At 40.6% G+C, this 24,331-nt stretch overlaps 5 protein-coding genes across 12 annotated transcripts in view; 1 reads left to right on the top strand and 4 right to left on the bottom strand.

Annotated features, from left to right (window-relative positions):
* Window positions 1–875: 875 nt before the first annotated feature.
* On the bottom strand, window positions 876–5,224 carry stmn2a (stathmin 2a). The gene is made up of 5 exons (XM_040118510.1): window positions 5,065–5,224; window positions 3,015–3,110; window positions 2,666–2,838; window positions 2,355–2,546; window positions 876–2,218 (listed from the first exon to the last, which is right to left on the bottom strand). The coding sequence occupies exons 1-5, from the start codon at window positions 5,081–5,083 to the stop codon at window positions 2,159–2,161; spliced, it is 540 nt and encodes a 179-aa protein (XP_039974444.1). The 5' UTR covers window positions 5,084–5,224; the 3' UTR covers window positions 876–2,158.
* Window positions 5,225–6,149: 925 nt separating this feature from the next.
* upp1 (uridine phosphorylase 1) lies at window positions 6,150–10,178 on the bottom strand. 2 transcript variants are annotated; one of them, XM_040118508.1, is made up of 8 exons: window positions 10,098–10,178; window positions 9,708–9,762; window positions 8,930–9,041; window positions 8,644–8,802; window positions 8,386–8,500; window positions 7,370–7,579; window positions 7,113–7,259; window positions 6,150–6,991 (listed from the first exon to the last, which is right to left on the bottom strand). In XM_040118508.1, the coding sequence occupies exons 2-8, from the start codon at window positions 9,746–9,748 to the stop codon at window positions 6,840–6,842; spliced, it is 936 nt and encodes a 311-aa protein (XP_039974442.1). In that variant the 5' UTR covers window positions 9,749–9,762; window positions 10,098–10,178; the 3' UTR covers window positions 6,150–6,839. The 2 variants fall into 2 exon arrangements, with proteins under 2 accessions (XP_039974442.1, XP_039974443.1); XM_040118509.1 differs by having other exon boundaries at window positions 9,708–10,157.
* Window positions 10,179–11,626: 1,448 nt separating this feature from the next.
* Window positions 11,627–14,748, bottom strand: gra (granulito). Of its 2 annotated transcripts, none has more exons than XM_040118343.1 (7): window positions 14,625–14,748; window positions 13,477–13,559; window positions 13,298–13,356; window positions 12,730–12,787; window positions 12,496–12,602; window positions 12,329–12,387; window positions 11,627–12,088 (listed from the first exon to the last, which is right to left on the bottom strand). In XM_040118343.1, exons 2-7 carry the CDS (start codon window positions 13,556–13,558, stop codon window positions 12,061–12,063), a joined length of 393 nt encoding a protein of 130 aa, XP_039974277.1. In that variant the 5' UTR covers window position 13,559; window positions 14,625–14,748; the 3' UTR covers window positions 11,627–12,060. The 2 variants fall into 2 exon arrangements, with proteins under 2 accessions (XP_039974277.1, XP_039974276.1); XM_040118342.1 differs by having other exon boundaries at window positions 14,671–14,716.
* Window positions 14,749–14,859: 111 nt separating this feature from the next.
* rbm12bb (RNA binding motif protein 12Bb) lies at window positions 14,860–20,685 on the bottom strand. 6 transcript variants are annotated; one of them, XM_040118335.1, is made up of 4 exons: window positions 20,574–20,676; window positions 19,624–19,730; window positions 19,244–19,394; window positions 14,860–17,936 (listed from the first exon to the last, which is right to left on the bottom strand). In XM_040118335.1, exons 2-4 carry the CDS (start codon window positions 19,661–19,663, stop codon window positions 15,992–15,994), a joined length of 2,136 nt encoding a protein of 711 aa, XP_039974269.1. In that variant the 5' UTR covers window positions 19,664–19,730; window positions 20,574–20,676; the 3' UTR covers window positions 14,860–15,991. The 6 variants fall into 6 exon arrangements, with proteins under 6 accessions (XP_039974269.1, XP_039974271.1, XP_039974274.1 ...); XM_040118337.1 differs by lacking the exon at window positions 19,624–19,730 and having other exon boundaries at window positions 19,244–19,565; XM_040118340.1 differs by lacking the exon at window positions 19,624–19,730 and having other exon boundaries at window positions 19,244–19,399.
* A 1,460-nt stretch (window positions 20,686–22,145) lies between these two features.
* setd2 (SET domain containing 2, histone lysine methyltransferase) overlaps window positions 22,146–24,331 on the top strand; it is a 22,759-nt gene continuing 20,573 nt past the window's right edge. The window contains exons 1-2 of the mRNA XM_040117397.1: window positions 22,146–22,558; window positions 24,121–24,229. Coding sequence (XP_039973331.1) covers window positions 24,213–24,229 — 17 coding nt within the window. The 5' untranslated portion in view covers window positions 22,146–22,558; window positions 24,121–24,212. The remainder of the gene's footprint in view (window positions 22,559–24,120; window positions 24,230–24,331) is intronic.

The raw sequence follows: 24,331 nt of genomic DNA, 5'->3' as shown, positions 1-24,331 counted from the left end.
TCACCAGCTTGGGTTGATCTGAAACGGAGACAATGGTGTGAACAGGATGGGGACATTGGAAGAAAACGCTTAAAAAGTAACAACAACACACAGACAGCTGGACCAATAAAACCCCGCTCAGCTCGGAGGACTTGTTTCTAGTCCAGTCTTAGTAACGCCGATGTTTTGTATGGGCTCACCGTTTCAATGACTGTTTTATCCGTCCATGCAGCACCTCAGGCTTCCAGGGGGGGCAGCCGCTTGTTCTGCAGGGCTATTAATAATGAATAAAGTATATTGTCTTCCTATGAGAGAGTAAATATCAATAAATTGAAATCGCGATTCGATGTCCTCTGATCGCCAAAGGGTGACGCAAACCCTTCTCCCTCTGGATGGAGCTGATATTTCAATTTCAAAACCGTCGTGATTCTCGTGAACAGATGAAACACAAACGATCCAGCGGATTCAGGTGCACAGTCGGTGGTCGTCTTACTATATTTCTCCCCTATTTGCTTTTGAATATTGTGAACTTTTGCCCTACCTTTCAAAGGCTACGGGCTCCAGTTTGGTGTCCTTGGCCCAAATACATCTACCACTGCCACCTGCTGGAGGAACTGCGCATTTCTTTTTTTCTTCTACATGGCCGATGACTGATCCTGGATTCGTTTTATGTTGATTATATGTGTGTGTGTGTGTGTGTGTGTGTGTGTGTGTGTGTGTGTGTGTGTGTGTGTGTGTGTGTGTGTGTGTGTGTGTGTGTGTGTATCTACAATTCCAAATTTTTATTAACATGACTTGAACATAAATGAACATAAATGAAAAATCAACTATGGGAAGACTGTGATTCTGAGGATGTGTAGATAACTGGTTCTTTTATTTGGCAGTTTACATTTTCCCTCCTCTTTTAGCACAGAAAATTGTTGGATGTTGCATGCCATGTTCACAGAACCCCAAACCTTTACTCAGCAAAGCTTTCACAGAGAAATATATGAAGGGAGAAACACAAGCAGCAGAGGATGCAGGCAGATATCAGTGGTACTGTATATTAAAAAGAGACTAGTTCAGTGTGCTGAATGTAAAGCATCCTGCATCCATTCTCTATCTAATCCCCTAAAGAGAGCAGACACTAATGATGCTTCATGGAAAAGTCGCATTCACATACACCCACACAGACATACGTTATGTTCTCACTATCAATATCAGGGTGGGAGCAACGGCACATTCCACTGTCCAAGACACTATGCGTGGTACCAGTACGGTGTCATAACATTCAAGAGATTTATCCCCAAATACTGTGTACGAAACAGAGATTTTTGATTTGGCTGAAGATGGATATGTCAAGAAATGGCGTTGTCATGGTAAGTGGGAATCTGCAAGTGTATAAACAGTTGCTCCCATTGGGCAAAGACATTCTTATAAACAGCAAAGCACCTCTCAAGTCCATTATCAAGCTCATTTCAGGGGAAGCGGACACTTTATCAATCTGTGTGTTGGGCGTATTGTTAAATTCCAAGCGCGCGTGTTGAGAATGAGAAGGTGTGCGTGAGGAAGATACAGATGGGATTACGTCGATATCTTGAGGAGTGTGTAGCCTAGGTACACCAACCGTCATTCTTCACAAAGACACAGAAACATCATCGTCATCATCATCATCATCATCATGACATCATCAGGAAACAACTGCAAAGGTCAGTCTACAGCCAACTCACAACACCGAGGGCTTTCACAACAAAATGGTTGTAGAGTCAAATTTCATGAACTGAAACATTAATCAATGACAAACAAAATGTTTGAAATTATACAGTGCAGTACAGTACAATCTTTGTATGTACTTCACCTACCATCATAGATAGATAGGTAGATAGATGGATGGATCGATAGATAGATTTGAAAAAAAAAGTATTTACAAAACAAAGCCATATTCTCGCATTTTCTCTAGAATCAACAAATCCATTTATTTCTCAAGATGAGCGTTATTGATTTTTAAATCCACTGATAATACTGATAGTAGTGAGTATTGGTGATGTGGTGTGTTGTGATGTGGTGTTGAGGTCCTCGAACCTCTCGGCCTCCAGGGTTGGGTGTCTGTTCTGAGGAGGGTGAGGGCAGGGGCGAGGAAAAGGAAAGGACTGGATGGAGGGACATAGATGGACCGTGGAAGTCGGGACTTGTGCGAGGCTTATGCTGTCAGCTCTTCCCTCAGCTCTTTGTTCCTGCGCACCACGGCTGCATGTCTCTCCTGAAGACACCACAACAACAGAGAGAGAGTTATCAGTCAGCAGGACAGCGCCCAATCGACCAGTGACCGACAAATCAGACTTGGGGTCTTGTGCTGTCTTTGCGCTGACACGTAACAACAAATCTTAATTTCTCACCTTCTCCTGTAGACGCTCAATCATGGCTGCCAGAAGGGCTTCACGGTTCTCCTTGATCTGCTCCATCTTTATCTGGAGCTTCTCCTCAGCCATCTTGCTGAAGTTGCTGTTCTCTTCCATGGCCTTTAGCAGCACGTCCCTCTCATGCTCTCGCTTTTCTGCCAAAGCCCTCAGCACCTGGGCCTCTTGGTACTAAAAATGCACAACAAAAATAATACACTGATTCATTTACAGCGGTTTAATGTCCCAAAGATTTTTTTTTCTCTCCATTTTAAACACCAAAAGCTATTTCAAACAAGTGAAACACTCACCTTCCTCCGTTCTTCAGCAGCCTCCAGTTTCTTCTCAATGTCCTCCAAAGAGATATCTCTCTTGGGGGATGAGGGGAGGTTGTGGGCTACGTCTGACACTGGAGACAGAGGCTTGAGAATCACCTCAAAGGCCTGGCCTGAGGCCCTCTTATTTATGGGTTTCACCTCCATGTCTGTAAATTAGACAAAAATGATGATGGCATCAGCAAAATCAGTGTTCAATAACAAAATATATCAGTCCAATAATATGTCATTATTACGTATGTCTATATTTAATTGGTAGCTAAAACATCCATGGGGGGCAATTTGTTTGATCTGAAAGAAAATCTATGTTTGAGTGGATCCATACCTTCAAACTCACACATGAGCTTGTTGCGTGACTCTGGGTAGAAGCAGGAGCAGATGAGGGAGAGGACAGACAACTCCTTCATCTTCTCTTTGTATGCTGTGGGAACATAAACACATGGCATAGCATCCAGGTGAGTCTCTCTATGTTACTCAAAAAAAACGGTAAAACAGGCTATTTAAAACACCCAGCTAAAATGACCTCACTACCAAATAACACTCTGCAGACAATTAATAAATAAGCATGAGATATTTCTAAATTAAGATATTAGAACTGAGGAGAGGAAAAACGGCTCAATAAACCATTTAGCATCAGGTGACCACTGCATTTATGACGGTGGGGGCATGACACCGAGTCTGATCTTAGCCTAAAATGACATGAGTGCCATGTTGCTTAATAATTCATTGGATGAATGTGTTCTGTGCGGGTGATGAAATTAAGATCCAACGAGCATTACTGTGACTTTACTAGATTCTACAATAAGATGCCTTGTACAATATCCCTTTGCAATCTGCATAAGATGAGCGACGGACAGAACTGTGTGTCAAGTTATTTCATTTCCTGTTGAATTCTCAGCTGTTTGTCCTGTGTCATGGTCCCAAAAATTGGAAGCACTTATATCTGTCTTATCCCTACCTTATTGAGTGTTGTAGTCACAGCTGTCAAATACAGCTGATTAACGATCTTGAATTTATTTTATTTCCTTTTTTCTTTTTGCTTGATCTGGATAAGGTTTTGAACTATTTTCAGTCTCTCTGCAAATGCTGTCACTTTGACCACGTTCTTCCCATGTGTGACGAAGTGCCCACCTGGCTCTCCATAGAGGACTACTGCTTGTCAGGGCTGCTAAGCCCTCTGCTGCAAAGGCCAGTGTGTGAAGCGGCCCCTTGCTGCAGGGCTGGCCTGCCTCCCACCCTGCCATGCACCTGTCTACTCCGCTACATCTCTGCCACCATATACACCATAATGAAGTCAGTCTGCACACCGTATTTGTATTTCAAGGTTATAAAACTGTTTGCTTGTGTCCAGATACCATAAATATTTTAGATATGAATGCAGCGGCTAAAAAACATGGAAACAAATAGGCCAAATGCTCGGCCCACAACAATAACTGGCCATCAGATGGGATGACTAAGGCAGGATGCAGTCTAGCTTTTATGTTAGTATAAGGTTCATTGCGCTAGTTCTTAGACCTAATTGTCTGGAATCGGAGACTTTTCATTTGTAAATATACCAATGGTCTATTCTAGCAAAAAAACAAAAAAAAAAAAACAGCAAACCAACAACAAAAAAAGAGCACATCTGTCAAAGCTGCTGATGCATCTTTGGCATGGAAGACATAATAAAAGCTATGGAGAATAACAAAGGAGCAATCCCAAATAAATGAACCGATGAAACAATCACGTTCAGGTTACAGAAAAAAAACGTTTTTAAATAAGCAGTCGGAGCTGTTGAGGTTTATTTATAGCAAGGTAATGTAATAGTAAGACTGATTAAGCCCTCTCAGCTTCGCTGTCGGCTAAATGGTCGGCAGCCCAGCATCTTGGGTGGGGTCCGTCTGCATTATGCTGCATGCTGGGGCCGCTGTAGCATGAACAGCAGGTGCGGCGTTGTAAATAAAGCTGTCCAGGGCCAATCCACATCGTCTAATTATCCACCCTTTCACAGGATAAGCTCAAAGCAAATGAGGAATAACACATTGACACAGCTGGGGATAATAAAGGAGACATTTCAGAAACCTAATCACGACGGAGGATGCCTGGCTTGTACCCCCTTATTCGTGCTATCATTACCAGACTCTTGCGCTGAGACAATAGGCCCCTAGTCGATAGAAAAATATCAAAGGGAACGAAGCCTTTCCACTCCGCTTCTTAATCTTTCAAAGGGGACCATTTCTCACAGGAGCCCTTACAGACGCGACGACCGCCAGCCGGTAGACTATGCCGGGCCGTAACGGGGTCTATATAACAGAAAGGTTGCGTCTATTCCAAGTCCACCCACCCATCCATCCATCCATGCATCGGTTTAACAGGACCGGCCTGAAGCCGCTTACCGGTTGCTGTTTTAGCCATGGCTGAAGTATTTTCTCCGCAGGGGATGCTGTAGCTCTGTTCAGGTGAACGGGGATGCTGCTTAAGGCACTGAGTCAGCGAGGAGACCGGGGTAGGATCGGATGGCAGACAGGAGGTGGGCACGCACGGGACGGGAGCGCGCAAGCAGACCCTCCTCTGTCCTCTGACGCGCAGAGCAGTTTCCAGCATCCACTGTAACCTTGCAACGCTGACAATTAAAGGACAGACACGCGAAGCCGATAGATACGTTCTCCAGACCGGTTACTTGCGAGATGGGTTTCACTGGATCCACGTTTCTGAAAATAAAAAAAAGATCCACAGCAATCCAATCCAGCGATGCAGCCAAGACTGATTAAGAATGTATACAACCACACTCCTGCGCACAGCGGAAGATATTACAGTCGGCTTGCCAAGTATGAATAGGCTTCAAGTGAACCCATTTAGGTTATTTCAGGAATACAAAAGATCACTATATCTTGTAATTTCTAATAAAATGGTCTAACAAGAATACAGACTACAGAGTAGAGCATCTCCTGTGAACTGTGACTACCAACGCCCACTGGTCAAAAATACTAGAAATGAGGCTTGCTACTAGTCAGGCTGTCCACTTCAATCTCGACATTTGGCTGCATCATCGAACGTCGGTATGGGCCTACATAGTACAGTTATTACTGTCATATCGTTTGTGGGAGTTCAAGCTGAAGCCAGTGACGCCAGTCTAAATTCTTGAAACCTATTTATTATTCAGTCGTTGAAATACCTGCATTAAAACTAAAAAGGTTCACACAAGATGGCTGACCCAAAGACAGATGTTAAGGGTTTTTGAGTGACATGTAAACTTATATCAGTTATATAGTGTTATATCGAATGATATCAGTTCATCAGCTCAATGAATGATTCAATATAGATTATAATGTCATTATTATTGAGGATGTTCGTCTCAATTTGTGCTGGGCTTCACCGGAGCTGCAGTTACAAACCGTCCATACTGCATGAGTCAAGAGTGCTTCTTGCACCAAGACATAAAAGCCGCATGTTGTGGACATAAAACAAATCGTTTCAAACTGCATTAAGCTTTATTTAAGATATGACATCCAGTGGAATTTCTTTCTCTCAAAATGAGTGACAATTTGTTACAGTTTTTAGGTTCTGAAGGAAATCTCTACAAACATAACAAAGTCTAATCCTAAAAAACAATGTAACATACATTCTGCATAAAAAAAATACTCCATATACATATTTGTAGAGTTTTTCCACAGCTGATACCTTTACAGGTCACAAATTTGGCAATATCAGTCATTTTGTTTGCATAATGACACAAGGAACATTTCAATAATGACAGTTAAGGTGATTGTGGCTCAAGTTTTAAGGATACAGAATTACGTATAACTATACGTTGTATAATGCAGAGGCAGCCTTAAGTAAGACATATTTCATAACCACGGGCTTCTATATTTAATTTAAAACTCAGTTCAATGGTTAAAGGTAAATACAGGAGAAAACAAAAGTGAAACTCAGTCCGTAGCAGTTTATTATGATGCTAAAATCGCTCAAAGGATAAATAGAAGGCAGTGCATAATTTTAAAATTCAGTGATTATTCTGGACCCGTTAAAGGTATGGCTAGCGGTCAGCAGGCAGGCATGTATACCAAAAAGGCTTAAAGCTGAGGTACTGCATTGCACCATGTTTTCAGTTACAAGAGAAGATACCCAGAATTTGACGTATGCTTGCACACCAGTGTAACGACTGTTACACTCAGTTAAGGATTGCTTTGGCCTTCAGCTGCTTCTTAATGAAGTACCCAACCAGTTTCTGAGGACGTTGTTGGAAACTGTGAAGAACTTCATGAGAGCTCTTCAGTTGATCCCCCTTCAGCCGATCCAGTAACGTCACACAAACCACAGCCGCTTTGCGAAACAAGGAATGAGTGTTACAAACTGAGCGAGGTGTGAGGACAAAAATTCTGTGTTTTACGACACCGAGAAATTTGCCACCTACAATAAAATTCTGATATTGTGTTTTTCTTACCTCGTAGACCACTCAGCTTGCACATAGAAGCAAAAACTGATGACTCCATTTCAATATTGCACACTCCTGCTTCGCTGGCTTTATTGAGGTAGTCCTGTTTATCCTTCTCACTGTAGGAGCAGAACGCACCATCCAAACGCGCTTGCCCTGGGTGATTGATCAGATAGAGAAGATAGCAAGAGATGCACATTATAACTGAGCCACTGTACATGTCTGTGGACAATCTGATTAACACATCAAAGCAGCAGAACTCATACCTTCATAGAAATCCAGTGTACACATGGTGTTGCCTATCACTGTCTCAAACTGATTCAGTTCTTTGCTGCACTGCAACAGCTCCTCAGCGAGGCTTTGGTCCAGATCAGTATTGCGCACCACCGGCTTACCCAGGATCACCTGCTCAAACTTGGGCAGGAAGGTGGCATCCACAGACTGTTTGGTAACAACAACAGTGCCAGGCTCCAGGCCTAAAAACCAAAAATGGAAAGTGAGATAAACAATATCTAGACTGAAAGTGCAGAAGGCATAAATTAAAAGGTATTTTTCAGATATGTTAAAATGACAAATTGGACTGATAAAGACCATATAAAGTTAAGGAAGCATCCTGTTCATTTTCAAATTAAAAACATCCAAACATATTCTTAAACGTCTTATTCTAAGTTATTTCAGATGACATGTGTCATTAGTTTACTACCATACACCTATTAGCCATGCTAATATATATATATATATATATATGGTCTGTGAATTCAAAGCTATAACAGATAACCCAAACTACTGGTTTTAGAATAGTTACAAAAATATAAAGGTTGGTATATATCAGAATGGATGTCAATAACTTACTCCAATAAAAGTAAAAGAGAAAAATACTGGTTTTCTCTAACTCAGAAAACAGGAGAAATAACATCAGTTAGTAGCAACTATATACACACACAGCCATATTGGATGACACTGGCCTAAAGTCTAAGGGAACTTGGGATCCCTCTTGTGGTCAAACTAAGGAAACGTGTCTTTGTGGACAATACCAAGAAACTCAACTGTCATCTATGACCACACTAACTAACTCATCTCATGGCAAGGACACGTGACCACATAGGGAGTCTGAGGCAAGTCAAGTAATATCCTCTTACATAAGTTCATAAAGTTCATTCACAGAGTCACAGGGAAACTAGCATCTTTGGAGTGGTAGCAGTATTTATGGTTTGACAAATGTATAATCAGATAATTCTCAGGCACTTAGGTAATAAAAAATATTTCCAAATAATAAGCTAACCTATTCCGCCCGATGTCCCAATGCGTATAATTGTAACATCTTTGCATTGTGCATGATGGAGGAGCTTTATTAGCTCATGCAACATTATGGCGATAGACGGAATGCCCATGCCATGCTGAAAAATAAAGCACAGACAGTTTTTTAATTGAAGGACACTAAGTACACAGAATTTTGTCTTGTATTTGTTTTGTATCAGTAGTATAGCATCTGTTTACCAGAAAAGAATACAATTATCTGGAGACTTCTGTTCTTACATACACTGACAGAGAGTACAGGGCCAACTCTGTACATGGCATAGCGGTCCGTTCCAGCACAGATATTTGGGTACTCTGATTTGGGGTTCTCCATACCAAGTTCAGCTGCAATGAACTCAGTGAATGACTTCATTCTCCAGGGACTGCCCCCAACACACACATACTAAAAGAAAGCACACACACAGAAAAAACATAGATATTTGCTAATAAAGATGATAACGGAGGTGACCCCCCCCCCCACACACACACACACACACACAGGCACAAATGAATGGCATAAAAATCATTACTTTGACATCACCAAACATTGCTGGTAGGTCATGAGTTGCTGTTCCGAGACTGAAGTGGTAGAGGATGTCATCTTTCAGTGCATCCAGGTGTGGGTTGTGCACACAAACAGGGCTTAAAAGGGGGGGGCAAATATTAAAGGGTCAGTTCTGGTCTTTCCTCTTTGACGCTCACGGCAGACACATTAAAACTGGATCTCAATGTGAAACGTTCTCCTCAGGGCTACTTTCTGCCACTCAGTTGCCATTTAATTAGGCTTGCCTTGCTAAAACTAATGCTGTCCTATACAACAGCCCTGTGTAAATCCTACCTTCATGAACGTTATAATGTTCATTTTTTTTGTTGAAACAGTACTCTACCACACACAGAGGTGTCATTGTCTCATGATCTATAAATTCTTTATTTATTATTATAAAGTAATAAATTATTATAAAGTACCTATAAATCGTGTGCTCACATTTAAAATCCCGTAATTATTGACTTTGCGGCATTAAAGTGGATCAGTACCAGCATTTCCTGAATGCTTGGCAGCTAAACCGGATAGGGTTGTTTCCCGAATGCATTATCATTTATGTAAAAAAAAAAAAAAAAAAAAAAAAAGTCTTGACTTTCAGGAAATAAATGTTAATGTCCTAATATCCTGACAAACCCGGTAGTTTCCGCTTTTCAAAATTAACCTGAGCACACACAACGTGAGGACAGCTCATACGTATCAACAGATATGTTTTGAAAATAAGGACGTTAGGACCGGACTCCGGGACCGGACAGGAACTTTCTCACCTGCTGCAGGACACGTCTCGCTTGTCGTCCTTTGAGTCCATCTTCCTGAAAACAGCTGTGTCGGGACAAATGTCATTCAGTGACACAGGAAAAAAAACCCAACCTCTAACGACACCTGGGCGTTCAAACGAGCCGGGGGCGCATACTTCTTCCTTACGTGTGGCGAGGAATTTCGCTTCCCCTCGAACTCAATCGGCACAATCAAGACACATTGCTCACACTTAACACCCCTGGCATATAATCAGACGCCGCAGCACACATTTTTATCGTCCCCAGCAGGTTGGGGGGAAAGAAAAGAGAGATAATGAGCTCCATCTTTACCGTGAGGATAAACCAACAGGGCCGTTAGAGCCAGGAAGCTGCAATACAAAGGAAGAGATAGTTTTTTACCTTTGGTACGTTGCTGTTAGACTGCCGTTCCCTCCGCTTCCCGCAGATGAATTGTGCTCCGGGATCCTCTGACGCCGAGACCGTAACGCGGGGAGCCAGCCCACGCTGACGTGCGCCGCGCACGTCACCAGTCCGGCATGGATGTGCACGCAGACTACTCCTCGCCGGTCACGTACCATGGTCGGCGCACGGCAGATGTGCGGTGTCCGCACTCACTGATGTCCGCATGGGGGAACCGCGGCGTGCCGTCAACATCCCGCTGTTGCCGAACGATTCCGGGCAGCTTCACACGATTTGTGCCACTGGTATTTTAGGGGTTCCCGCAGTGGTCGCCAAGTTCTATTTTGGACCTTTTTAAAACCGCGCAGATTGCAATTCAAGGTCGGAGGCGCAATTTCACGGAAGGACGGAAAACAAACAAAAAAAAAGATCTACAATTATTTATGAAGTGCTTTCATTTATTGACATTTTACGCATTTGTAAGTACCTCCCAGCTGTATATAACAATAATTCCTAGTAACATACCGATAATCAATTAGCATGACGCGGACCCATGCATGTATGGATTACCGAACAGACATCCGGGGCACAGGCTCAGCGGTCCCCTGAGCCTCTGTGTGAAGTGACTGTTTATATTGCTTTTTAAGAGTCACAGAGTTCAGTTGAAAGACTACAAAGACTATCCCAAAGACACACAAACGACCAGAAAGAGACACAGAACGACTACAAACAACCACAAAGAGACACAAAGTGACCACAAAGACATTCAAAATGAACACAAAGAGACACAAAAAACTACAAACTGCTCAGTCTGCAGGTCCTCTATACAGTTGGGGTGGGGGGTGTGCGTGTGTGGGGTGGGGGGTGGGGGGGTTGTTTACTCGTCTGTTTCCGTTGTCTGATAATATGTGCATGCCTGGACCCAAATAAGGGGCAGAAAAGTGATAGATGGATTAAGCAATTTAAAATAAATATATTTGCTAAAGCCTTAAGTTATGTTACTGCCCACGGCAGGCAGGAAAAATATTCAACACCTTTCGTAAATGAAATTTAAAACTTTTTAATACCTTAAAATGATCATTCATTTGTATTCACGTTAATATCCACCTGACAGATGTAAGCCCAATATTCACCCTCATTTAAACTCTGTTTTAGTCTCCACTCACCCGAGAGAAAACCTGGCTCATTAAATGCTCCACTATGTTGACCAGCTACTCGCGAACTTTGTCATCCCTTTGGTGTTGTGAAGGCAGAATACTGTGATTTTATTGGAGCTTTTTTTGCTGAGAAAAGCTGCCAGTTGAGGCTGGAAATGAGGTAATACAAGCAGAGTTGTAGGCCACAAAACCAAACACATTCAATTGAAAGATGAAAAAAGAAAGAAAGAAAAACGTTCATAGTGACAAACCCACAGGAAAACATCACCCAACTCTGCAGTCCCCTCCTCAGCTGCATGGAACTGAAAATATTCATTATTGCAGCTTTACGGTTTAATTACGTGCCATAAAGAAAATGTCAACACACCAAACTGTTGAGTCAAACTGTCTTTTATGAGAGAAGAGATTAACATGTTTAGTAAGACACGATAAATCACAATGCTGATGTGAGCCTAGCTACTAGAGCTGATGACAAACATCACTTTGATCAGTGTCGCTTTAGGTAGGTCTCTTGAAAAGTAGCCACTAATATCTTGTGTTTAGAACTTTTTTACACAATATAAATAATTTACCATAGTCAAAAATCATACACAGCAAATAATGTAAGCAAAAATGCAATTCTCATACTTAAGCAAATAAAGTGGTCTCTAGTGTTATGACTTTTTGCAACTCCACCTCAAATATTTATCAAATAATAAACATGCAATATAAATTGCCAGTTAAATAAAATTCAACAACAAAAGCAATAAGCAAAAAACAACAGAAACACTCCTTGGGGTAAACAGTCAACACCTGTGCAAATTTTTTTAAGGTGAGTCAAGCCTTTCTGCCACCCTAAAAACAGAAAAAAAATATTGACAAGTTATTTTTATACTGTTCATGTCTGTGACTTTATTTTAATCAAGATACAATCATACAGTAAGATAATGATACAACAACCAGTAATGAGTCAGGGCTAATACGTATAAAAAAAATGTAGTTTTATATCAATTTGAAATACTAATTAGTGTTCAAATACTGATCTGCATTCAAGTCAAATCATATAACAGAGTTTACATATAACATTAAACTTACATTTCCTCTTTTCCACCACTCCACCTAATTTCATGAAGCTTTAGGTCACCAGGATCTCTCTGTTAGATAGTATAAAAACAGAGTTCAATCCAAACAGCACAGTTATAACTATTCTGACCATTTAGTGAGGACATTACATTAAAACTGAATATAAACAGCCAACTTACTGCCTCAGTTAAGACTATGGGGTGCTCTGGCAAGAATTCTGGCTTCTTCCTGGCCTCTGGACAACTTGCCAACCCAATTAAAAAATCTCTTGTGTAAGATATTCTGCCTATAAAAACATATACATGCATAAATAATATACATATACATATACATACACACATATATATATATTTACTAAAATAAACATTTTAAGATTTCAAATCACGTAATCAGGTAAAAGTAGGTTGCCTTACCTTCTTTCTGTTTGTGGATGTTGACAATTTTGTAGAACTGCTCTATGCCAACACTTGTCTATCAAGCACAATGATAGAAAATTGTTAGAAAATTAGAGAAAAAAAACAATCGTTTGTAAATTACCTGTTTAATAGGCAAATGGCTTATTTAAAGTTATTGTGATGAGAAAAAAAATCCTAAATGTGAATTGGGGACACTAAACTATTGTGGAGCTGAAATTATGAATCAGTCATTAATCAAAATAGAAATAATCAGCAACTGTTTTGATAATTGTTTTAAGTCATTTGACAAGCAAAAATGCCAAACGCTGTCTGGTTTCAACTTCTCAAGTGTGATGATTTGCTGCTTTTCTGCTGTGTATCGTTATAAACTGATTGTCTTTGGGTTTTGGCCTGTTGAAAAGAAAAAAATGAGCAATATGAAGACCTCAACTTGGGTTGTCTGACATTCAGCTCAATATAGCTTGACATTTAACAGATAATTAGTTAAAAAATTAACAGGACAAGCGATAATGAAAAAAAAAGTTTGTTGCAACCCTAATACATTGTCTTTTTGGGGATTTCTTACCTCTTGATCCACTTCCTCCATCAGTGCCTGTGCACATGTAGCAGCATTTATTTTGGGCTCTAAATGAAGTGATAGAATTCTCATAAGAGCACTCCATTAAATATAAACACAATCATGAAAAATTAACAAACTGAGACCTTTGATCCTACTAGTTTGACCGACCGGTGCACATTGCTTACCAATGTCAATGTGGATGCAGCGACGCAGAGGTCTCGCAGGCTCCAGATGTTTTTGGAGGATTCTTCTCCTTGATACCTCCATTCTGGTGTCATTAAGGTTCAAACATGTTTTAAGCCTACTACACTCTACAAGGCTCACTCATCACATTTATACTGAGTAGTGCAGTATTGACACAGGCAGAAATTACTAATGTTTCATTATGTTATTTTTTTTTTCTGCTTTCCAATGTGGGGTTTGCAGACCATTAGGGTTTCTGAAATGGGCAAAAGCCACTGGTTGTATGTCAGAAACAGTTTAAATTCTTTTACTCCCAAAAGTCTGAGAAATGTATAGGGATTACTGTTTAGATGTCAGGCTTCGGCTGATCTTTCCCGGTTCATAGCAGACAGGTATACAATAGAAAAACATATTAAAAGTATTAATTAGCCAGATCATAAGCATTCTACAAATTTGACAGTAACGTGAAGTGCCTCGAATGGTTCCTACAAGTTCCTTAGAAAAAATAAATACCAGGAAAAAATAATAGTAATAGTTACAATAACATTTAACAATGACTGGCTTGGGAAATTCCTAGGCTGAATATAGCATAACAGCTAACGTGAGCAATTGTGGATTATATAGGTTACAGAAACGACCCAACTCGGCCCGATTAGCTGAACTTTAGTTGGTTAATTGTCAGCTAACTTCAAATAAACTAATAACATGTAAACACTAGTGATAAAAAAAACGGTTTTTAAAACTCATTCTCCATCAACCGTAGAGGCAGTTTCGGAAAACAGGTGGAAAATTCTTGTTGCCCATTGTAACGTGTCCCATGGCAGACATCTGTGTAGCAGATGATAACGGATAACGGCTACCATTAGCGGCCGTGTTTAACGTTTACGAATCACTGCTTATTTAACGGTCGGGACCGTGTCTGGGAATCATACACGGTTTCTCCTTAACATTAACGCCACAAAATGAGGCAGTAAACCACCCAACGTTAACTGATGGCAAATTCAACTTCATCATGATGCAGAAGTTTCAACAGTGCGAAACCATCATTCTAGCTAGCAACACTGGTCTAATAACTCCTACGGAAAACTTAAGGGTTCTCGTCGTCGTCATTCCACTAAATAAACAAAAAATATTATGTTTAATTATTCACCTGTAGTTCTACAAAATTTCCGCAGCGTGGTTTTCTGCCTGCTCACCTCACTGGTGTCATGCCAGTCAAAGCAAAACCATAACTTCCGGCACACAACTTTCAAAATAAAACTTCTTTCATGTGAGTACGTAAGATCATAATGTCTATTTCATCAGACCTCATAGGGAGCGGCTTATATTTTTTTTGCCAAATAAGCAGACAAGGTAGTTGTGGCTTAATTTCAATACACTGAAGTGTAAATAATGTGGCTGACTTATACATCAATACTTTTTTCAACGTGCCCTAGTGACGTCGTGGAAATCAGAAATGCTATCGAGCTGCATTCGCTTTTTTTGAGAAGAAATTTTGTTAAAATTCGCCCCCGCATTCACCAACAAGAGTTTGTTGCAATTATGACACATATAGGTCTTCAATGGATCCTGAGGTCCTTGCCCTGGGGTTAATTTATGACCCTCGTTCTACTTAAATCCAAGCACTAATATCTTTCATGGGCTGCTAAAATGTTCAATTTAAAAATCAAATGTTGAACCATTAACTAATAAACTGAATAATTTCATGCAAATAAATCTACCATACTTTTAAGTGTCACTATATGTTAAATTTTGTTAGGTTTATGATTTTAAATAAAAATCTCTGCTCTACACCCAAAGACAAGGCATAATTATGTATGTTCTGGCATCACTGTAGTTTTCACTGTCAAACTCTATCTCATAAGTAATCCAATAGAATGCTACACCTGTTGCTGTGTTGAACAATTTTTATATCAGAGGAAGCGGTAATATCTAAAATACACATCATACATTCTCAGAGGTCACTATTCGTTTCCTTATTGTTTTTTAAAGTTTCTCTCTTAAACTGATGGATTTTTTATGAAAGGCAAATACTGTATATCCCAACTAAACACTCAATCATGAACACAGACAACCCTTTATTTACAGGTTTATGTCAGCAAGCTAAATTTGTTTGCACTGTAGGTGACAGATTTGTGAAGAAAAACTAAGAATTAGTTTTAAGATGTTTTTATAAAAAATACACTTTGTATAACCACAAATAGTAAAGTGAAATAACAGTTTTAAAACATGAATAAAAAAAAATATTTCAATGAGAAAATCAAACCAAGTATTTCACTTTAAGATGAGTATTATATACAAAACCCATATTTAGTCTAACTATGTTGCCTTATCACAATACAACAAATACAAATAAAAACAAAATTCACTGTGTACAATAAACCCATGCCACATCAAATCAAAAAGAGGAAGAAAAGGGAAATGCTTCCCTTAAATTAAGTTTGTTTAAACCAACATTGTGTATATGTCCAAACCATGCTGCTGGGGCATGTTAGTGGCATGAAAACAATGTCGTTTTCAAACAAACAGTAGCTTTATTTTTCTTGGACCTATTGGCCTTCCACTCAGCTCCTCCACTGCTGTTAAGGCCTCCTGACGAGACTCAAATACTACAGTCGCAGAGCCTTTAGGTTTTCCACTCTGGTCATACTGTAGTGAGACAGATCCAGGGATAATGCGATATCCATAGCAAAAGTCATAGATTTCTTCACTTCTGATTTGGAATGGTAAGTTGACTAACTTTACACAGGTGGGACCACCAAAATGCTGCAACGAGGTGCCAAAGTCGCTACGAACACCATTATCCCTGTCATGAGGAGCACAAGAGCCCACTTCATAAGGCTCATAATCACAGCCTCTGTGAACTTTAGCCTGTACATTAGTATCTGATATATTACCATCATGAGCCATCCTAAGGTCAGAGTAGTCATTGTCACCGTCACCGTCACCAGGGCGATAGGATGCCTCACTGCTCCTGCCTGAGTACTGCTCCTCTTGGGGAAGTGGCTCTTGCAACATTGGTGGCTCAACACCTAACTGTCGCATTTGAGAACGTGAAATGCATTTTAGAATCACTTCTGACCCAAGAAACCGTCGTCCATTGAGAGAGAGTGCTCTCATAGCCTCTGCCTCAGACCGGAAGAGAACCAAAGCCTTCCCCACCCCAGCACCTTTATGGTCAAGCAGCAAGAACACCTTGTCCTCAGTGATATTAAACCCAAGGAAGAAGTCCATGATCTCAACTTTCCTTACATCAAATGGCAGGTTCCGCAGAAACAGACACACTTTCTCAGTGTCATAAGGATCACTGGGGTAAGATGGAGGCGTCTCCTGAAACCGTTCAGATTTTCCAGGAGGTCGAGCATCCATGCAGTGAGACTCCAGAAGGGTGATCATGCTCTCTCTAGAGATTGGGCGGGTACAAACCATTCGATTGAAAAATGGTCTTTTTTCATGAGTTAAAGCATCACAATAGTCACGTTGATTTTTGAAAAGGACAAATGCAGATCTGGTTCTTCTCCCATCTTTGCCAATCAACTGCAGGATCTGGTCATCCTCAAGCTTTGAATGATGAAAAAGCTTTTTTATGTCTCCTTTTCCCACTGCATAGGATAGATTGTCGAGCAAAACGCAGTACTCGTCAGAAGGAGCAATGGATCTCTCGGCCAAAGGTGATTGGGATCTTGCATGATGTTGTAGATTCCTCTGACTGCGAATTGGTGATCTATCCCTTTCAAAGTTGCCTTCCCTGTTGACAACCATTGGTACTCTAGCAGTAGCCCGATGCCAATCGACTACTGTTGTCATTGACACCTCGACATACCTTGACCCAATGTATCTCCTATCCCTCTTAAGGCCTTCGCTTGCATCCTCTCTTGTTGCAAATTTTACAAGACCCTTCCCATTGTTTGCACCATATTCATTTTTCAATAAGATTATTTCATCAACAAGTAAACCACTGAAAAAGTCACGTACTTCTTTTTCAGTCACAGAGAAGGGCATTCCTTTTAGAAACACACACAAGAAGTCATCATTACTGTTTGAAATCCTCTGGTAATGAGGGGGAGGGGTATGACCCGATCTGCTATCTGATCTCCTTCCCACCTCAGGGCCCAAAGATCTTCTGCCACGTCTTGCATTTTCCTCAAATCGCCTCCTTTGATCCAGCTCTACATTTTTTGTACTTCTTTCAAGCATGCTCTGCATCTCTGCTTTACTACTGAGAAGCAATGTAACAGGTGAATCCTTAATGCAACCCCCTGATCGAGTCATGGCTCTTCTTGCATCTTCATCTGAAGCAAAGATAATGAAAGCTTCCTCTCGATCCCCACCAATTATATGCACCCCTCCATCTGGTATTTTGAGGCCGGTGAAGAACTTGCGAATATCCTCAGAACCGGCTGTGACCCTCAGTCCCTGTAAACGGATGACGACTGCCATGCTGAAGCACAAATAACAGCACCTGCAGACAGAAGGGTATAGAATAGCATTATTGCCAACAGAGCTTCTCTCGCCACCATCATTTTCCTGGTATTCCAATATAACACCACTGATCCTGAAGAGCAATGTGATGTAAAGGACATCAGAGATACGGTAACACCATTACGATCAATGCCCACAAAAGCCACCTTAAAACAGACAATGAGAAATTCAGATTGGTAAAGTTGACCATAACAATTCAACATGTACACACAGTTCACACTCGTGTGATAAAGTCTCAACACACAATATCAACTTAAAGCATCTGCCCTTTGTGTTGAAATGCCAGCCGGATTAATGAAGTATAATATGACCAACACATCCCTTTCCAACCAATTCCAACCAAAATTTTATTTAGCGTACATTGAATCAGGTTCCCCACAAAAGACTCTTCACTTTACCACACCACTTCACCATTAGTAAGATTTTTTTAGTCCAACACTGTCTTAAACCATTGAAGGCAATCCATTCCAAAATCATTTACATTTTTGCCCTAGATCAATTTCAGCAGATCCTTTTAGTCAACTGTATCAACTGGAAAACCAAACAAAACTCAACCATGTTGTGCACACCTCACTTAAGTCACACACACTTAAATCTTTGGGTAACTTTGGTTAATTTGCAAAATGCATAAATATGCATTTTGCTAATTAAACATTTCAAAGGCCACCTCTTTATTAAAACAACATAGCTGATAAAGTTGTAGTCTTCGGAATACTGAAGGCTAATTGACTAAACATTTGTCATCTCCCAGAACGTGACAATCTGGAGAGCACTCAACATAGTCATCATTTCATGTTTGTCACCCGTTCCTCAAAGACCAGCATTAATCCTGCATCCAGGTGTTGCGCTTCACAGATAGTTCAAAAACTTTCAAGTTTAACATGAAGTTTTTCCACTTATTCAGCCAACAAAGTGATCAATAAAACCCGGGGTTGAACAAGCACATCTCCGTGGCGTTTTGAGGGGACTTCGGAAAGGGAAAGCCTTGTTGATCCATCGTAAATTCGGTCTTGAAATGCAGACGTGGAGGACGGCAGCTCTTCCACTGGTACATGGCTACTACGCATCAAGGACAGTATCCCCATTATCATAGCATAATATCTTCAAACCGTTTGTATTTGCTACATCAGCACCAGCTATGAACCAACCAAATAAGCTCCACATCTGTCAGTCAGAATCCACAAGCCAAAAGGCACCAAAAGTGATAATAAACATTTATTACATTTTTAATTTCTATTTGTGGCAACAAAAACATTGTGTTGTGGATTGCGTAATTTGGTAACCTACACCACTACTTCAATCTGTTCATTCCAGAGGGTGGCGTTCTGGTTTATCCGACTGCAGCAGTGTTCACTTTTCTTGCTTTTCCCTGTCTGTATGTCCACCTCGGCATCACTTCTTCCTTGGTACACTGATGCACACTGATACAGTACAACACCTGTACTGTAGAAAGTTTCATCACCTTCTCGTTGGAGCTCCTCGTCATATCTGCTGTCTAAAAATTTATCTTTAAAGCATCATTACTTTTAAGAGATACCTCTTTGCTAACTTTCTGTTTACCAAGTAGTAGGCAAGTCTTCAAGCTCTGATCATCCAATGTTAGAACACACTGGAATTCGATATAGAGGAAGGGTGTGATTATGTGCTGTCATGTGGCTGAAACTTACTATAACTTATTTGCATTCTCGTTGATTTCCCAAATTTCATAGCTTATGAATGCCCTTCTATGTGGTAGCTGAATGGCAAAGTTCTGAGGTCTGACCTTCATTTGAGCCTTAAATGCACAACCGAGAAGGAAATTCACAAATGCCTCAACAATTTCAACACCATTAAGACTCTAAAATTAAGACACTTGAAAAACATCCAGTGCAGCCATGTGTTTCATCAGCCATGTAGTTATTTTCCGCAAGTTGATTTCGATAGCCTACTAAAATAAAAAAGATTTTGTATGGTTTACCACAACATGGTAATCATACATTCTGACACCGTTAGCTAGGCATCCAAATCTGAGAACAGCTGTCGTTAGCCAACTGCCAGCTGCCTGTAAAATAATCTAAGTTTAATACTAGCCACAGGGGAAAACGAGCACTGGCCGATTAGCAAATCAAGTGCGTGGCACCTAGCTAAGGATTCCAGGCTCTCCATCCACGTAGTTAAATCCATCGGGAGTGACAAATCCATTGAAGAACAGTGTCACTTAGCTTAGCTAGTCGAAAGCACCGTAGGCATAGGCCTACACCACCCACCCACAAACAAACAAACAAACAAACAAACAAACCAACTTGTTGCCATTCATTTCAACGGTATTCATCAGCTATCCGCAAAGCTAATTGGCATTAAGTGACAAAACACACACAGTCGGAGACTATGATAACCGTGTGTGATATTTAACTTTTCTAACGCAGTTCGTTTGGTGAGTAGATGGCAAACATTGCAAACGTACTAGTCGTCCATACAAAGCTCAGCAAAATGCCGAGCTTAGCCAACGTTAGATTTGTAGGCAGCTAGGCCTCTCGCTCCAGCGGTAGCTCGATTTAGTCGACACCGACCTACGTCAATAAGACTGTATTCGTTATAATCACTGCAATACAGCCACCTAACCAACGGCAAAACTTACGCAATTGACAACCAAACACACTCGTAAAAAAAATATGAGAAATGCGAAGAGAAACAGGTTAGCTGTATTCAGCTTCGTGTCGTTCTTGTCGCGAAGTGTATCATCTTCTTCTTTTCTGCTAATGGTGACGTGAAAACAAACGTAGAGGAAGCATACCGCCACCTACTGTACCGGAGCGAGTGTGAGTGAGTGAGCGAGCGTGCGTACGTGCGTACGTGCGTGCATGCGTGCATGCGTGCGTGCGTGTGCGTGTGTGTGTGTGTGTGTGTGTGTGTGTGTGTGTGTGGTATATAGAGTTCCCTAGTCTTAAACTACGAAACTTAACACTTTATTCACTACATTTACCTTAATTGTTACGCTGACATTATTACGAGTTCTCTAATAATATTCCATCAAAGTCAAACTCTTCAACAGCAAGGAACAGCTGGTACCAGTGGGATGTAACCCGCAACATCTCTGCATCGTCATTGTCAGGAATAATGGGAACAACTCTGGCTGAACACTATATCTCATTCGCTCCTAGGCTCTTAAATCAGGAAAATGCATGAAAACATACTTATGTCTTTCAAGCGGGCGATACTGTTGAGATCTCCACCTTTTCCCAATAATACATATGAGATAATAAAATTTTATAAATCATGATTTCTAGTATTCTTGTGTGGGAAGCACACATTAAATACTTCATGTCATGATCTGGACATAATAAGGCTGCGTCTTGTCACAGAATTACATGAAATTTGCTGTGTGGAAACTATCCAATTGTTGCTGAGAGTTCCATCTGTGCACACAGTACTGTGCAAACGTTTTAGGCCCCTTGAGGTTAGATTCTTATTCATCACAAAATAAAATCAGGGATGCGCATGATCGGTCCCAAATTCATTTTGCAGCAACCCCAAAAACACACAGCCAGAGTCATAAAGAACTATCTTCAGCTACAAGAAGAACAAGGAATCCTGCAAGAGATTGTCTGGCCACCACAGAGCCCTGATCTCAACATCATGGAGTCAGTCTAGGATTACATGAAGAGAGAAGACACTGAGACAGCCTAAATCCACATAAGAACTGTGGCAAATTCTCCAAAATGCTTGGGTGAACCTATCTGCCGACTACTTTGAAAAACTTTGCGCAAGTGTACCCTAGGAAAATTGGTGGTTTTAAAGGCAAAGGGTGGTCACAACAAATATTGATTTGATTGAGTTTGTTTCCGTTTAATGCACTTTTTATGAAATTAAATAACTGATAAATAAAAACTATTAGTGGCATTATTTTTTGAGAGCGTCCCCAGTTTAGTTTTAATGCCTGAAACATCTGCACAGTAATGCACATTTTTATTCAGTAGCCACAATGAAATATATTCCAGTTTGTTTCAGATAAGCTTAGTGTCGCCTTTCACAAAGCCTGGTGTTGGGCTCTCAAGTCTCTCCCTCTCTCTCCCCTAACTCTTTCCTCGCTTATTAATAACAACGTACTGAAGATTTTAGGTTTATCTGTATATTTTTTTATTTAGTAAGTCACTGTTAATAGCTCGAACCCGCGTTGCGCTCCAGGGTTCGCGCCAGCTGTGTTCCCAAATCATGTGATGTTGTTGAACACAGAAGCCACAGCCAGAGAGAAACTGTGAGGATCAGTGTGGAATAAAAGGTATCCAAAGACATGTTCACAGTCCAGATTGCCAGTCTTATTTTAATTTACAGGTTGGCCAAACTAAGACACTTTCGAGGAGCTTGATTTTCGTGACTATTTTTGCTTTCGATCTCCTCCAACTCTTGGCTAACTATGTGAGCTCATGCTAGCTCGATAGTACCAACAATCGCCCAGGCTGAAGCTAGGGCGCAGCAGTAGCGGAGCCGCTGAGCCGACGATCACTTCCGACAGCTCCGTATGGATTTGACGTCGGCATACATTGTTGCTTGATGTGTTACAAAGGGTCGATTACCAACGATTTCGAAGATGGGGGAACCTGGTGACCTTAAGCACTTCGTAAAGTGAGTAATTCGTGACCCGATGATCTCTACTTAGGTTTACGTTAATTCTGGTAAAACCATCTCACTACATACAAGACAAAACATCATTAGCTAGCATGCTAGTAAAGCCGGGTGCACACTCGAGTATATGGATCCATTATATCTTAAAACGGAAACGCATATGAAACCCTCCCTACTTATTCGTAAAATTACGAAAGCAGCGAGCTCCCCGCTAGTCGAGAAACCTGTAATTACAGAAACTTTACTCACTTGGTACAGCTCAAATATCGATGAGCAAAATATAACTTACAGGCAGTAGCGATAGCTTACTGGCTGCTAGTTACGAGAGTTGGCTAACCTAGCTAGCGTTGGCTGCTGACGCTAGTGGAGTTCTCGGCTAGCCGTCTTCGTTTATACAAACAAATGTGATTGTTTACTTCTGTTGTGCAGCCGATAAATCATGTCAAACAACATACGTATTGCATATCCAAGCATATAGTTATTGTCTAGTCAATACTAACCGCACGAATTATACATAGCACAACACGAGCTAACGCTATCTTTAATGATGGCCCACGAAAGCTCTCTGTTAGTGTTAGCTTGCCGAAGTTAGCGTAGCTGGCTTTAATATATATATATATATATATATATATATATATATAGATGTGTGTATATATATATATTTTATAAACCGGCGTCACAGTCAAATAGCTACGTTCATTCTGGCTTACCTCCCTGTTTACGATTTTTTAATATATCTGCTGTAGTGAGATTAGTTAGCACATCGTGTTATAATATTTAACTAAATTACTATGTTTGCTTCACATCCACTACTCGTTTTCATAGTGGGAAGATTCATCCATTTAAAGGCCATGTTTTGGCTGCATCCACTCCTACCGCACAGGCCATGCTTTAGTCAGTTTCCTATTTTGCTTCAAAGCAGGCAGTTTGTTTTCATAATAGTGTCGATGTGTTCTTTCACATTCCTCATCCTGCAGACGCCCTTTGTTTTCTGTAGGCCATTTGCTTGCGCTTTACGTTTCATAATGAGATGCATGTCCTCTTCTCGCCCTGCATCCATGTTTTTCATCTATCTTTGCCCATGATAGTACTATTTATAAACCATAGATGAATGTACCATTTTATTTCTTGTTGTTGTTGTGATGCGGCTAAAGCAACAGCAGTAGAGATTAACAGCCCGCCAAGCTGAGAAAAGGGGAAATCTTTGTCTCTTGGCAGACACTCTAATTAAGACGTGCAAAGGGTCTCTGCCACATTACAACGATAGATAACAGGAATCTCAGGAAGGAACGCCTGTAGAGGTCGTTAATATTCAACGACTGAAAGCATGTGAAACCACGTACTGATTGACATGGTGTACATATATATATACAGTGTGTTTTGCTCAAGCATATTAACACTATATTTGGTGTGTTAAACAAAAAAATTGAATTTCCACATTTGTAGGACCTCCCTTATATGCTGATAATGTCAGAATTGTAAAAGTTCCTGATAGAGTAGCTGTAAACTGTTGTGGTCAAACAAGACCCAGCTCATTACAACCCTATCTTTCTTTTTGTCAGGTGTGACGTCACTTTGGAGGGCTCATTTCTCTGATTTGGATTATTCTTGGCCAGCAGCTTCTTCAGGCCTACTATCCTAGACGAGTTTCTCAATGGACACTCTGCTCAGGTCAGAGATCTGGTATTAGACAGCACAAAATGCAGCTCACAGTGTATATCTTGTTTAGAGTAGTTTGATATTAATTTGGAAATCATTTTAATATTGTTATCA

This window comes from Xiphias gladius, chromosome 22, assembly GCF_016859285.1.
Source record: "Xiphias gladius isolate SHS-SW01 ecotype Sanya breed wild chromosome 22, ASM1685928v1, whole genome shotgun sequence".
Lineage (NCBI taxonomy): Eukaryota > Metazoa > Chordata > Actinopteri > Istiophoriformes > Xiphiidae > Xiphias > Xiphias gladius.
Note: the sequence above shows the minus strand (reverse complement) of the source record. Positions and strands in the feature narration are given on the sequence as shown.

Bases quoted from the DNA above. Each gene is read 5' to 3' on its own strand.
- stmn2a (XM_040118510.1), bottom strand. The intron at 2,839-3,014 runs GTATGGATCCAC...TCTAATTTACAG, and splicing joins GCTCATGTGTGAGTTTGAAG to ACATGGAGGTGAAACCCATA. The intron at 2,219-2,354 runs GTGAGAAATTAA...TGGTGTCTTCAG, and splicing joins TTGAGCGTCTACAGGAGAAG to GAGAGACATGCAGCCGTGGT.
- upp1 (XM_040118508.1), bottom strand. From the start codon at position 9,748: ATGGACTCAAAGGACGACAAGCGAGACGTGTCCTGCAGCAG. The intron at 9,042-9,707 runs GTGAGAAAGTTC...CCCCCTTTTAAG, and splicing joins CGAGACGTGTCCTGCAGCAG to CCCTGTTTGTGTGCACAACC. The intron at 8,501-8,643 runs GTATGTAAGAAC...TTTATTTTTCAG, and splicing joins GCCCTGTACTCTCTGTCAGT to CATGGCATGGGCATTCCGTC.
- gra (XM_040118342.1), bottom strand. The intron at 13,357-13,476 runs GTAAGCAATGTG...CACTTCATTTAG, and splicing joins CTGCATCCACATTGACATTG to AGCCCAAAATAAATGCTGCT. The intron at 12,089-12,328 runs GTAAGTTTAATG...TTCTGTTTTTAG, and splicing joins AGTGGTGGAAAAGAGGAAAT to GGTGGCAGAAAGGCTTGACT.
- rbm12bb (XM_040118335.1), bottom strand. From the start codon at position 19,663: ATGAAATTTGGGAAATCAACGAGAATGCAAATAAGTTATA. The intron at 19,395-19,623 runs GTAAGTTTCAGC...TCTACAGTACAG, and splicing joins GAGAATGCAAATAAGTTATA to GTGTTGTACTGTATCAGTGT. The intron at 17,937-19,243 runs GTAGGTTACCAA...TTCTGTCTGCAG, and splicing joins GAACAGATTGAAGTAGTGGT to GTGCTGTTATTTGTGCTTCA.